The sequence below is a fragment of the Pristis pectinata genome, chromosome 38 (assembly GCF_009764475.1).
Source record: "Pristis pectinata isolate sPriPec2 chromosome 38, sPriPec2.1.pri, whole genome shotgun sequence".
Classification (NCBI taxonomy): domain Eukaryota; kingdom Metazoa; phylum Chordata; class Chondrichthyes; order Rhinopristiformes; family Pristidae; genus Pristis; species Pristis pectinata.
Genome location: NC_067441.1, coordinates 7,445,872 through 7,460,922, shown reverse-complemented (window position 1 = coordinate 7,460,922; position 15,051 = coordinate 7,445,872). Strand labels below are relative to the sequence as shown.

Below are 15,051 nucleotides of genomic sequence, written 5' to 3'. Positions count from 1 at the left end.
GGTCAGGCCTCATCCAACGGAATTTTCCAACCAGAACCCAACCTGGGAGCTTCGGCCCAAACAGCAGAAGCAAATCTCAGGTGGTGCCCAATCTCCCGTACTATAGCGAGAGATGACAGTTTGTTCTTATCAGCTTTGCAGTGGGTGGGCTCTCGTTCCACTGAGCACAATATCTCTCCGAGATGGCAGGCAGGTTTGTTTTTTCTTTTGGGACTTATTTTGAGTGAGTGTGTCATGCTTTAAAGTAAATTTATTAACTACATCAAAACCAAAATCAAAAAAAAATCTGCAGATGCCAGAAATCTAAAATAAGAACAGGAAATGCTGGAAGTACTCAACCTGTCAGGATGCATCTGGGAAGAGAAATGGAGTTGGTGTTTCAGGTTGAAGATCTTAACTCTTGAAACATTAACTTTGTTTCTCCTCTCACAGATGTGGCCTGACCTGCTGGGTGTTTCCAGCATTTTCTGTTTTGACTTTGCAGAGCAGAACATCTTAATGCATCCAGGATGTGTTGCCGTACCCAAGGGTTGTGGGACCAGTGGACACTGAATGCACCTCCCCAGGGATACTCAGGCTAAGCAGAACCTCAGAAGTAGTGCAGTCAGTCAGCGTGGATGCGTGGATGGGCACCTTGACCAGGCCCAGGAGCAGGCCAACAAGGATGCAGCTCTACAAAACTCTGGTCAGACCACACTTAGAGTACTGTGTCCAGTTCTGGTTGCCTCATTATAGGAAGGATGTGGAAGCGTTGGAAAGGGTGCAGAGGAGATTTACCAGGATGCTGCCTGGTTTAGAGAGTATGCATTATGAGAAGAGACTAAGGCTTTACTCTTTGGAGAGAAGGAGGATGAGAGGAGACATGATAGAGGTGTACAAAATATTAAGAGGAATAGATAGAGTGGACAGCCAGCGCCTCTTTCCCAGGGCACCAATGCTCAAAACAAGAGGGCATGGCTTTAAAGTAATGGGTGGGAAGTTCAAGGGAGATCTCAGAGGGAGGTTATCTACCCAGAGAATGGTTGGGGCATGGAATGTGCTGCCTGGGGCGGTGGTGGAGACAGGTACATTGGTCAAATTCAAGAGATTGCTAGATAAGCATATGGAGGAATTTAACATAGAGGGATATGTGGGAGGAAGGGGTTAGATAGTCTTGGGTGAGCTTTAAAGGTAGGCACAGCATTGTGGGCCGAAGGGCCTGTATTGTGCTGTACTGTTCTATGATTCTATAAGGAGGTCCCCCTGACGGAGCCACGCCTCTCCGTACCAGCTGTCTGAAGACCAGGACTGTGGGAGTGAGGTGCGACCAGAACCAGCGAGGGGCTGCTCCTTAAGTTCTGGTTGCACTTCAAAGGAGCAGCCCCTTCAGATACTCAAAGGACTGCAACCTTGCAAGTTCCATTCCCTACATGGTATGTGGATTTATCCGGACCGCACAAGCGACGAGCAGCCTCGCAGTCCATGAACCAGCTTAAAACTTGTTGTGTGGAACTGCTTTGTGTGACAGTCTCCATCCCAGGTCCCCATGTAAAGGGGGAGGATTCCCACATGCAGGCTGCCGCTGGCGGCTCCTGCTTAATGCCAGGTGCCAAAATAGACCACCAAGGTGTGTCTAGACGGAAAACAGGCATGAAGTGGAACATGTACAAGAGGAGCCCATGGAGGAAATCTCTTCATGGGGTGACTGGAGAGCTAGATCTGTTCGCCATGGAGTGGAGGACATTAATCATGGAACAGTACAGCACAATACAGGCCCTTTGGCCCACAATGTTGTGCTGACCTTTAAACCTCGCCTAAGACTATCTAACTCTTTCCTCCCACATATCCCCCTATTTTAAATTCCTCCATATGCTTACCTAACAATCTCTTGAATTTGACCAATGTACCTGCCTCCACCACCGCCCCAGGCAGTACATTCCATGCCCCAATCACCCTCTGGGTAAAAAACCTCCCTCTGATATCTCCCTTGAACTTCCCACCCATTACTTTAAAGCCATGCCCTCTTGTATTGAGCATTGGTGCTCTGGCAAAGAGGTGCTGGCTGTCCACTCTATTCCTCTTAATATTTTATACACCTCTATCATGTCTCCTCTCATCCTCCTTCTCTCCAAAGAATTAAGCCCTAGCTCCCTTAGTCTCTCCTCATGAGAGGGAATATAAAATTATCAGGGGTATAGATAGACTGCAGGAAATTCTTCTCCGTATTCCTAGATTTAGGGTAATGGGGAAGAGATTTAGAGGGGATCTATGGGTCACCATTTTCACTCGGAGAGTGGTGAGGACCTGGAACACACTGCCGGAGAGAGTGGTGGAAGCAGAGTCACGGACAGCACTTAAGGAGTGTTTAGACGAGCACTTGAATCACCCAGGTACAGAAGGTTACAGGCCAGGATGGATGCCCACTAGTCTGTCAGGAGAGGCTGGACAAACTTGGGCCCTTTTCTCAGGAGCGGCGGAGGCTGAGGGGGGATCTGTTGGAAGTGTATAAAATTATAAGGGGCATAGATAGGGTGGACAAGCAATATCTTTTCCCCATTATTGAGTGATCCAATACCAGAGGGCATGCATTTAAGGTGAGAGCGGGTAGGTTCGGAACAGACGTGAGGCATATGTTTTTTTACTGAGAGAGTGGTGGATGCCTGGAACGTGTTGCCTGATAGGGCAGTGGAGGCAAATTCATTGGGGGCTTTTAAGAGGGGCTTGGATGGGCACATGAATGAGAGGAAAATAGAGGGATATGGGCATCCTGTAGGTAGGAGGGAATAGCTATGTCGGCACAACATTGTGGGCCGAAGGGCCTGTTCTGTGCTGTACTGTTCTATGTTCTAGTCAAGGATGGAACGTTCCTGTGGCGCTGTGCGCGGCTGTAACCCTGTTCTTGTGCACCTTAGGTTGTTCTGGCTCTGCCGTACGATACTCCGGTGCCGGGATACAGGAACAACACCGTCAACACCATGCGACTGTGGTCTGCCAAAGCTCCCAATGAGTTTAAGCTGGAAGACTGTGAGTTCCCTGGCTTTTATTAATCAATTGTCCGTTAGAGGGTGAGGAAAGAGTGGCCTTCCTGTCTGGAACCAGTCACCAGGTGCAAGCATGGATGACCAGCTGTGGTGGGAAGGCACCACGGCTAAAGTTGTTTCCATGCTAAGATGCCCTTAACCTTCCCAACAATGGTCAGGAAGGTCCTCCCGCACATAACCCCTGCCCCAGGATGGTTGGTGGGTTAATTAGCCACTGTAAATTGCTGCTGGTGCAGAATAGGAAGGTGCTGAGTTGATGGCTACTTGCGATTGAATAGGTTGCAATGAAGATAAGATTTCTTTATTAGTCACATGTGCATCGAAACACACAGTAAAATGCGTCTTTTGCGTAGAGTGTTCAGGGAGCGGCCCGCAAGTGTCGCCACACTTCCGGCGCTAACATAGCACGCCCACAACCTCCTATCCTGTATGTCTTTAGGATGTGGCAGGAAACCAGAGCACCCGGAGGAAACCCACGTAGACACGGGGAGAACGTACAAACTCCTTACAGACAGTGGCCGGATTTGAACCGGGGTTGCTGGCGCTGTAAAGTGTTACTGCCGTGCCTCTTTTTCCATCTTGGGGTTGTGAAAGTAGTTGCTCAGGGTGCTCTGAGAGCCGGCGCAGACTTGATGGACCAAATGGCCTCCCAAATTATAAGGAACTATTAAATACCCTCCCCATTGTCCTTGCCCATAGCTGGGACCACTGGCACTTTTCCGCTCTTCTGGCACAGCCCAGGGCCCAGTCTTTTACCTCCTCCTGCTCTACCCTTGAAGCTGTTACCTGGACCTCCCAGAACTCTGCTCATCTGGCCCACGAGGGCAATAATGGGAGAACCCCCCCCCCGCCCCTGGCCCCACCAAATCACTATTGGGCATCTGAAAGCCAACTTTAACGCACCCCTAATTTTCTCCTTGGCCTTGGCAGTGTTTCCAATCTGTGGGATTGAAGTCTTTTTTTTAAGAGTTTTTATTATTGCTGAGCTGCAGCAGTCCGTGTGGTGAGGGTGCTCCCATGGTCCTTTTTGGAATTTGGACCCTGCAATGGGAGAGGCAGTCGACTTGCTTCCAAACCAGGGCGGTGGAGGGAGTCTGCACGAGGTGTTCCCTGTGCTGGCTGCCCACGTCCCCCTAGGTAGTAAAGGTGGCTGGTGGTTTAGGTGCAGAGACCAAAACAGCACTCAGTGCTCCAAATGTGGTCTCGGCATCTGAGGGGCTGCACTGTGGCACAACTGGTAGAGCCGCTGTCTTGCAGTCCCAGAGACCCAGGTTCAATCCTGACCTCGTCCGCACGGAGTTTACGCGTTCTCCCCGTGACCGCGTGGGTTTCCTCCCATGGACCCAAGTCTGTGGGTGAGTGGTATAGAGTCTGGAGGGGGGTTGATAGGAATGTGTAGAGAATAAGAAATAGGATTGGTGTAAATGGATGGTTGGTGATGGGCATGGACTCGATGGGCTGAAGGGCCTGTTTCTGTGCTGTGTCCCTCTCTGACTGTCTGATCTGGTGCCCAGCCATTGGTGAGAAGGGCCATGGGATCAGACTGCCTTAAGCCTCACTCAGCTCACTGGTTCATCCTCAGCAATCGTTCTGTCACTGCAGCAGTGGAGGTCATGGTGAGAGTCACGCAAACCTCCAAACCTCCTCTGAAGTTCCGCAATGAACCAGTAGCAGCAACGGGAAGCTCTCAAGCTTCTTGTGATGCTATTGAGTTATAGAACGCTATTTGCCTGCATAAGATCTTTATTAGTCACGTGTACATCGAAACACACAGTGAAATGCATCTGTGTTCTGGGGGCTGCCCGCAAGTGTCGCCACGCTTCCAGCGCCAACATACCATGCCCACAACCTCCTACCCCGTACGTCTTCGGGATGTGGGAGGAAACCGGAGCACCCGGAGGAAACCCACGCAGGCACGGGGAGAACGTGCAAACTCCTTACAGACAGCAGCGGGAATTGAACCCGGGTCGCTGGCACTGTAATAGCGTTACGCTAACCGCTACACTACCAAGCAAGTCATTTAAACTCTGCACAAGCAAGATCCTAATCGATACTGTAACCAAGGAGGTAGATGTTTCAAAATTATTTGGATATTGATGGGGCTGTTGTGAAGAGCCAAAGGGTGGAAGGTGTGCTATTATTTGCGGTAATGAGTGTCTGATCTCCCCAAACCTCTCTCAGACCTTCCCATTTCTTTGACCAAGCTTTTCGTCTCCTGACCCAGTCTCTGCTGGTGTGGCACTGCAGCGGAGTGCCTGCGACTGTTTCATCACGTATAAACATCACTGCCGTCCCAAGCGCTCAATCCTTTCCCTCTTGTGTTTCAGTCAATGTCGGTGGCTACATCCAGGCTGTGCTCGACAGGAACCTGGCTGAGAACATCTCCCGAGTCCTCTACCCCAATGACAACGTGAGTCGATGATTTATTTGTTTGGACAGGGGCTGCCGGGATGCGTCGGCCAGAAGCAGCTGTGGAAACCAGCAGCGCAAAACCCCCTGAGGGTGACAGCCGAACTGTGCCATCAGGTTGCGGCCGACGAGGACAGATGGGGACATGGTCACCCAGGCACTGGCAGGGCAAGCTCTTGACCGTGCACCATATCTGTCGATCTTCCTGACTACCTCGCGTTCCCTCATGCTTGGCTCGGTGCCTCTGCGTGGCACTGCAGTGCAGGCAGAGCTCCTCCCTCCCCTCACCATATCTGCTCCTCAAAGCCCCGAGTTCAATTATACTGCCTTTTTATAGGCAGGTGAAGACTGATCCAACTCTCCCAACCGCTCTTTGATTGCCATTCACTCTCTAGAGTTTCTTCTCTCCCACACTTGTGCTCTCTCGCCCCCTTCCACACACTCTGCCATCCATCATTTCCTCTTTCTTTCTGTAAACCAACCCTCCCCAAATCAAGTTCAAGTTCAAGTTATTGTCATTCACCCAGATGCTGTAAAAACACATGGAGGAACGAAATGTCGTTTCCCCCAGACTCTCACACCAGAGGACGTACATAGAACAGAGGACATACAATAAACACAGACAAAAAACTTGTGCAAGTACAAATAGTGCAAAAATCGATATATACAGGATACAAAATTAGTGCAGGGTTAGTGCAAAACCGAGTTGGACGAAGAAAATACAGAACTCGGTGTGTTGCACTAATTGTATAAACGTGCTCAGCAGCAGCCGAAGTTCTTATACGCCGTTGTGCAAACCAGGGCTTTTGACGCGGCATTTGTCTGAGACTGCCTCCAGGGTATTCAGGAGCCTGACAGCCTTGGGTGGGTGGGGGGGGGTGGTGGAGAGAAAACTGTCGTACAGTCTAGTAGTTCTGGCCTGGATGCTCCGGTACCGCTTGCCAGACGGCAGTGGGACAAATAGGTCGTGGGAGGGATGAGAAGGGTCATCTATGATTCTGCAGACCTTGCGTTCTCCTCTTCCTCCTCTTCCTGTCTCGTTACCCTTTTTGCCCTCTTTTCTCATCACACGCTCACCATTCACCTCTCTGATTTGTCCTCCTCCTTTTCATTTGGTCTCTTGTTTCATTCCTCACATCTGCCTCTCTATCCTTTCTCACTCCCTCTGTTTCCCTTTATTCTCAAGAACACAAGAAAATCGGAGCAGGAATCAGACGCTTGGTCCTGCATTCAATGTGATGGTGGCTAATCTGCCCCTGGCCTCAATTGCCCCTCTCTGCCAGTTCCCCTTAGCCCTTAATCCCCTGATCTCTCAAAAGTTTATCCACCTCCACCTTAAGTACTTCTATGATCCAACCGCCACAACCCTCCAGAGATTTGCCACCGTCTGTGAGAAGAAATTTCTACACGCCTCGGTTTTAAATGACTGCACCCCCCTCCCCCTTATCTCGAAACTATGTCCCCTCGTTCGACACTCTCCCGCTATCATGTCCTTCCTGCTCCTAACTCTGCCTCGCTCTCTTCCTCTCTCACACTTCTCCCATTCCCTCTCCCCCCCCCCCCCCCCCCCCCACAGTTCTTCGAAGGGAAAGAGCTGCGGTTGAAGCAGGAGTACTTTGTGGTCGCCGCCACCCTGCAAGACATCATTCGCCGCTTCAAGTCCTCCAAGTTCGGCACCCGCGCTGCCGTCCGAACTACATTCGAGGCTTTCCCTGATAAGGTAAGCAAAGGTCTGGCACCTGGGCGTGTGTGTGTGTGTGTGTCTGTGTGTGTGTCTGTGTGTGTGTGTGTGTGTGTGTGTGTGTGTGTGAGAGACGTGCATGTCCCCGACTCCTCCTAATGGTATTGGAGTGTCAAAGTGTATCCATGCTTGTTGGTGAGATTGAATGAGAGGGTAAGAGGATATTAGGGATTGTTTAACAAAAAAAATGATCTAAGGTTCATTAAACGTGCCGGCTACCACATTGGGCGTTGCATGGTACACTGATGCAGATAGGTGATCACAGCAGTTTAATCTCCAACTGTTCTGGAGCATGTTATAGAGACACAGCACGGATCCAGGCCCTTCGGCCCAACCAGTCCATGCCGACCACTGTGCACACACCCAATTTCCTGCATTTGGCCCATATCCCTCCAAGCCCCGCCCCTCTATGTACCTGTCCAAGTGCTTCTTAAATGATACCGTTGTACCTGCCTCACCCACTTCCTCTGGCAGCTCGTTCCATGTACTCACCATCCTCTGTGTGAAAATGTTCCCCCTCAGGGTCCCTTTTAAATCTTTCCTCTCTCGCCCTAAACCTATGCCCCTTGGTTTTGGACTCCCCTACCCTGGGGAAAAGACTGTTACTGTCCACCTTATCTATGCCTCTCATAATTTTAAACACCTCTATAAGGTTGCCCCTCATTCTCCTACGTTCCAAGGAATAAACACCTCTCCCTATAACTCAGGCCCTCGAGTCCTGGCAACATCCTCATAAATCTTCTCTGCACTCTTTCCAGTTTAACCACGTCTTTCCTGTAACAGGGTGACCAAAACTGTGCACAGTGCTCCATGTGTGGCCTCACCAACAACTTATACAACTGCAACATAATGTCCCAACTCCTGTACTCAATGCTCTGACTGATAAAGGCCAGCATGCTGAACACTTAGACAACCTGTAATGCCGCTTTCAACAAACTATGTGCTTGTCCCTCTGTTCCATTACACTCTCTACAATGTTCTGACATTGTGGAGCATCACTATTAACCAGAACCTCCACTGAGCTAGCCACCTAAATACTGTGATTACAAAAGCAGATCTTGAGGCTGGATATCCTGTAGCAAGTATTGGTTTATTATTGTCACTTGTACCGAGGTACAGTGAAATACTTGCCTTGCATACCGTTCATACAGATCAGTTCATTACACAGTGCATTGAGGTAGTACAGAGTGCATTGAGGCAATACAGGGTAAAAACAATAACAGAATACAGAGTAAAGTGTCACAGCTACAGGGAAGTGCAGTGCAGGTAGACAATAAGCTGCAAGGTCACAACAAGGTAGATTGTGAGGTCAAGAGTCCATCTCGTCGTATAAGGGAACCATTCAATAGTCTTATCACCGTGGGATAGAAGCTGCACCCGAGCCTGGTGGTACGTGCCCTCAGGCTCCTGTACCTTCTGCCTGATGGGAGAAGGGAGAATTCATTTCCTGATTCATTTCCTGACACCCTGAAGCCTTTCCACCTTCTAGGGGTCCGGCGTACGACAGACTGTTTTCCACTTGCATGGATGAATGCAGCTCCAACAACCCAAGAACATCCAGGGCGAAACAGCCCACTTTATCCACCATCCTAAGCATTCACCCCATCCAGCCCTATGGCTGCAGTGTATTAAAATCGACAAAATGCACTGTAGTTACTCACTAAGGCTACTCCTAAGCACAGCATCCAAGGACATGGAAACACCATCACTTGCTGGTTCCCCTCCAAGTCACACACCATAGGAAATGTATCGCCAATCGTTCATCGACACTGCGTCTAAATCCTAGAACTCCCTACGCATGAGCACCATGGGAGCACCTTCACTGGAAGAACTTCAAGAAGGCAGCTCACCTCCACCTTCCCAAGGGGCAGTTATGGATGAGTAAGAAATGCTGACCTTTCCAGCAAGGCCCATACCCTGCAACCTGATTAAAAATAACATGTCTATAATTGACATGAGGTGAGGGAATCCCCAGGAGTGGAGAGCTTTGGACAATTAGGTCACAGACCCCAATTCCTCCTAATCAACCCACACTTGCACCCGTTTCAACTTAATTCCACACCATGTCCCAAAGTATTATTTTCTAGCTGAAATTTTATCAAAACAGCATGGGAAAATCATTAACAGTTATCATCGTCACCAAAATATTGTTCCCAGGGTATGAAAGCAAAAGAGGACATGATTACCTTTCTTCACAAAAAAGAAAATCAAAAAACTGTCAGATTTGGGAAATCTGAAATAACAGAAACTGTTATGAATTCGCGTTTCCAGTATTTCTAATTTTATTTTTCATTCTCCTCCTTAAGCACTTGTTGGGAGCAGGTGTTGTGAGGGCAATGAATGCCAGTCAGCACGAGGCGGCAGCAGCAGGTTTTGTGAGTCAGCTCTCGTGCAATGGGGAATTTTTCCCCCAGCGTGCATAGCGGCAGAGAAACCACTGTATCTGCAGAATGCTTGAAGTAACAGCAGGTCAGGTAGCCTCCAGAGAGAAACAGATTCAACGTTTCAGGTTAATGATCTTCAGAACTGATTTAAATAAGGCTTCTGATATAAATTCACCAACCTGAGACACTCTCTCTGTTCCGTACCATCCATTCGGCCCATCGAGTGGTCTCCGCCATTCAATCATGGCTGATTTACTTTTCCCTCTCAACCCCATTCTCCTGCCTTCACCCTGTAACCTCTGACACCCTTACTAATCGAGAACCTGTCAACCTCCACTTTAAGTACACCCAATGACGGCCTCCACAGCTGTCTGTGGCAATAAATCCCACAGATTCACCGCCCTCTGGCTGAAGAAATTCCTCCTCATCTCAGTTCTAAAGTGATGTCCTTCCATTCTGAGGCTGTGCCCTCTGGTCCTAGACTCTCCCACTGATGGAAACGTCCTCTCCACGTCCACTCTATCCAGACCTTCCAATATCCCATAGGTTTCAATGAGGTCCCCCCCATCCTTCTAAACTCCAGCGAGTACAGGCCCAGAGCCATCAACTGCTCATACATTAACCTTTTCATTCCCGGGATCATTCTTGTAAACCTCCTCTGGACCCTCTCCAACGCCAGCACATCCTTCCTTAGATACGGAGCCCAAAACTGCTCACAATACTCCAAATTTGGTCCAACCAACGCCTTATAAAGCCTCAGCATTACATCCTTGCTTTTATATTCTAGTCCTGTGGAAATGAATGCTAACGTTGCATTTGCCTTCCTTACTACCGACTATTTTCAACAATTTGTACTGTTTCTGCAGATTAGTTTTGAATTTGCCCACTCCCCCCCCCCCGCTTCCCCCAGCCACACAGAACGTCCTGATGTGCTTCACGTTGATCGTTTGCCCTTGAGCTGCATCACATTGTTGCCTCCAGTGACCAGCCACAAAGCTCCACCTGCCTATCTTCCACCCCTACCTCCGTGCAGTCCTTTCACTACCCTGGGACACCGGTGAGTGTGCGAGAAGGGTTTGCCTCCTCTCTGGCAGTTGTGGAGGGGTCTGGGCTACAATATGAACCCAATCATATAGCCCACTGGCACTCTGGATTAGAGGGCAGGAGCCATAAGGAGAGGTCGGACAAACTTGTGCTGTCTTCACTGGAGTGGCAGAGGCTGAGGGGAGACCTGATGGAAGTTTATAAGATTATAGAAACATAGAAAAACCTACAGCACAATTCAGGCCCTTCGGCCCACAAAGCTGTGCTGAACATGTCCCTACCCTCGAAATTACTAAGCTTACCCATAGCCCTCTATTTTTCTCAGCTCCATGTACCTATCCAACAGTCTCTTAAAAGACCCTATCGTATCCGCCTCCACCACCGTTGCCGGCAGCCCATTCCATGCACTCACCACTCTGAGTAAAAAAACTTACCCCTGACATCTCCTCTATACCTACTCCCCAGCACCTTAAACCTGTGTCTTCTTGTGGCAACCATTTCAGCCCGGGGGGAAAAGCCTCTGACTATCCACCCGATCAATGCCCCTCATCATCTTATACACCTCTATCAGGTCCCCTCTCATCCTCCGTCGCTCCAAGGAGAAAAGGCCGAGTTCCCTCAACCTGCTTTCATAAGGCATGCTCCTCAATCCAGGCAGCATCCTTGTAAATCTCCTCTGCACCCTTTATGACAGGCATAGAGCCGGTATCTTTCTCCCCCAGGTTTGAAGTGTCTAATACTAGAGGGTGTGCATTTGAGGTGAGAGGGGGAAAGTTGAAAGGAGATGTGCGGGGCAAGTTTTTTTTACACAAAGAGTAGTGGGTGCCTGGAATGCATTGCCAGGGGTGGGGGTGGAGGCAGATGCGATAGAGGGGTTTAAGAGGCTCGTAGACAGGCAAGTGAATATGCAGAGAATGCAAGGATATGGACCATGTGCAGGCAGAAGTGTGTGTGGGGGGGGGGGGGGGGGGGGGGTCACAGCTAAATTAGTTCAGCACAACATTATGGGCCAAAGGGCCTGTTCCTATGCTGGACTGGTTCTATGTTCTAAGTGTTGTAGTTACCAGAGGATGAGATGATGTAGTATGCCCACATTCCCAGTTGCCAGATAATTGGTTTATTATTGTCACATGTACCAAGATACAGAGAAAAGCTTCCTTTTACTTGCCATCCGTACGGATCACACTCAGATTTGTACATGGAGTTAGTACAAAAGGAAAACAAAACAGAATGCAGAATATGGTGTTACAGTTACAGAGAGAGTGCAGTGCAGGTCGACAAATAAAACACATGCGCCATGCAAGGCACAGTAGTGTAGCGGTTAGCGTAATGCTTTACAGCGCCAGCGAACCGGGTTCAAATCCGGCCACTGTCTGTAAGGAGTTTGTATGTTCTCCCTGTGTCTGCGTGGGTTTCCTCCGGGTGCTCCGGTTTCCTCCCACATTCCAAAGACGTACGGGGTTAGGAAGTTGTGGGCGTGCTACGTTGGTGCCGGAAGCGTGGCGACACTTGTGGGCTGCCCCCAGAGCACTACGCAAAAAGACGCATTTCATTGTGTGTTTCAACGTACGTGTGACTAATAAAGAAATCTTATCAAAGGTAGATTGAGACATCAAGAGTTCATCCTTATCATTGCTGTGAGAAGCGTACAGCCCAGAAACAGGCTCTCTCAGCCCACCTCATCCAAGCCCACTGTGATGCCAATCTGTACTAATCCCATTAGCCCACATTAGGTCCACGTCCCTCAATATCCTTCCTATCCAAGTACCTGTCCAAGTGCCTTTTTAAACGTTGTAGTTGTATCTGCCTCCACCACCTCCTCTGGCAGCTCACTCCAGATAACCCCCACCTTCTGTGTGGAAAAACTTGCCCCTCAGATCTCCTTTAAATTTCTCCACTCTCTCCTTAAACCTGTGCCCTCTAGTTCTAGACTCCCCTGGGGGAAAAAAGCTGTGACTATCTACCCTATCTATTGCCTCTCGTAACTTTATAAGTCTCTATAAGGTCACCACTTCCTATGTTCCGGTGGGAATAAACCCAGCCTGTACAATCTCTCCTTATAACTATAGCCCTCCATTCCAGGCAACATCCTGGTGAGTCTCTTCCACACTCTCTCTATTGCTACCACATCCCTCCTGTAGTGTGCCAACCAGAACTGTACCCAATACTCCAAGTGCGGATGAAATGAGATGTAAATGGATTTGGCTCCTAATTTAATGAAAAACCTTTTGGTGTGATCCAGCACTCTTTAGATCCAATGAAGTCTTTCCAAGGTAATGCAGTGTGAGAAATATGGCATCGAATTTGAGCACAGCAAGCTCCCACAAACAGCAAAGGTCAGATAATCCGATTGAGTAAAGGTAGCTTGAGGAGAAGTGCTTGTCAGGACAACAGGAACAACTCCCCTGTTCTTCTTTGTTGTGGGATCTTTATATTTACCCGAGACAGCTGACTCAGTCTCATCAGGAGATAGGAGTAGGCCACTTGACCCCTCAAACTTTGCCTGCTGTTCAATATGATCGTGGCTGATCTGCCCCAGGTCTCATCTCCTCCTCTCCCAGTTCCCCACAGCCCTCAACTCCCCGATCTTTCAAAAATGTATCTCCCTCCTCTTGAATGATCTACCCTCCACAATCCTGTGGGGTAGAGAACTCCTGATATTCCCCAGCTTGTGAAGGTGTTCCTGCACATCTTTTCCCCAGGGTAGAAATGTCAAATACTACAGGACATGCATTCTTCCCCTCTGCCATCAGATTTCTGAATGGTCCATGAACCCATGAACACCACCTCGTTATTTCCTTTTTTGCACTATTTACTTATTTTTGTAACTTATCGTAATTTTTATGTCTTTATGTCTTGCTGCCGCAAAACAACAAATTTCACGACATGCGTCAGTGAAAATAAACCTGATTCTGATCTAAGGTGCGAGGGGGAAAGTCTAAAGGAGATGTGCGGGGGTGGGGGGAGCAAGTTTTTTACACAGTGGTGGGTGCCTGGAACAGGCTGCCGGAGGAGGTGGAGGAAGCAGATGCAACACCAACGATTAAGAGGCATTTAGACAGGCTCGTGAGCAGGCAGGGAACGGAGGGATGAGGATGGGATTAGTTTGGAATAGCATCATGGTCGGCACAGACATTGTGGGCCGAAGGGCCTGACCCTGTGCTGTACTGTTCTATGTTTTAAATAAGCCAAAGAGTAGACTATAAAGTGTTGGCTGGGGCTGTGGAGTTTGAGCCACTGGGTTGGGACACGTGCCTTAGGATTCGCCTTGAGCCCGGTGTTGATCCTCTCCTTGCTTTTGCAGGTTGCCATCCAGCTGAACGACACCCATCCAGCACTGGCCATCCCAGAGCTCATGAGGATCCTCGTTGACATCGAACATCTGAGTTGGGAGAAGGTGTGTACCGACCGTGGTCATCAACTCGTGACACCTCATTTCAGCTGAGAAAGAAGGGAGTCCTCGTCTCCTCGGGATGCCCCGAAGGGCTCCTTTTGAAATCTAGCCAGCATTGTTCAGTAGGAAGACATGGTAACCGTTGTATGTGTGTGTGGGGAGGATAGCTGAGGAAGGAACGGGCAGTCATTCTGCTTACAAGAGAGCAGGAGGAATTAGTGGTATCGGTTTATTATTGTCACTTGTACCGAGGTACAGTGAAAAACTTGTCTTGCATACTGATCGTACAGGTCAATTCATTACACAGTGCAGTTACATTGAGTTAGTACAGAGTGCCTTGATGTAGTACAGGTAAAAACAATAACAGTACAGAGTAAAGTGTCACAGCTACAGAGAAAGTGCAGTGCAATAAGGTGCAAGGTCACAACAAGGTAGATCGTGAGGTCAGAGTCCATCTCATCGTACAAGGGAAACCGTTCAATAGTCTTATCACAGTGGGGTAGAAGCTGTCCTTGAGCCTGGTGGTACGTGCCCTCAGGCTCCTGTATCTCCTACCCGATGGGAGAGGAGAGAAGAGAGAATGACCCGGGTGGGTGGGGTCTTTGATTATTCACCAAGGCAGCGAGAGGTAAAGACAAGAGTCCAAGGAGGGGAGGCTGGTGTCCGTGATGTGCTGGGCTGTGTCCACAACCAGAACAAACAATAATAATGGGCCATAAGTCATAGAGTCACATAGCACAGAAACAGGCCCTTCAGCCCATCATTGTCCATGGTGTACCTGTCTACACTAATCCCATTTACCCACATTGTGTCCATAGCCTTCCATGTCTTGGCGATTTCAGGGACTTATTTGAATGCTGCTGAACTGCTACCAGAGTATCTGCCTCCACCACCTCGTCAGGCAGTGTTGTTCCAAGCTCCAATCACCCTCTGCCTGTGAGGGATACCACACAGAAACAGGTTCTTCTGCCGACCACCAACCACCCGTTTACACTGATCCCACTTTATTCCCATCAGCTCCACCCCCCACACCCCAGGTTCTACCCCTCACCCACACTC

The 15,051-nt window shown here is 49.2% G+C and overlaps 1 protein-coding gene across 1 annotated transcript in view; it reads left to right on the top strand.

The window, feature by feature from the left end:
• Positions 1 to 15,051, top strand: part of LOC127587002 (glycogen phosphorylase, muscle form) — an 88,840-nt gene that overhangs the window by 41,011 nt on the left and 32,778 nt on the right. Inside the window, exons 6-9 of the mRNA XM_052045096.1 lie at positions 2,892 to 3,003; positions 5,348 to 5,430; positions 7,006 to 7,149; positions 13,903 to 13,995. Of these exons, the coding sequence (XP_051901056.1) occupies positions 2,892 to 3,003; positions 5,348 to 5,430; positions 7,006 to 7,149; positions 13,903 to 13,995 (432 nt within the window). The remainder of the gene's footprint in view (positions 1 to 2,891; positions 3,004 to 5,347; positions 5,431 to 7,005; positions 7,150 to 13,902; positions 13,996 to 15,051) is intronic.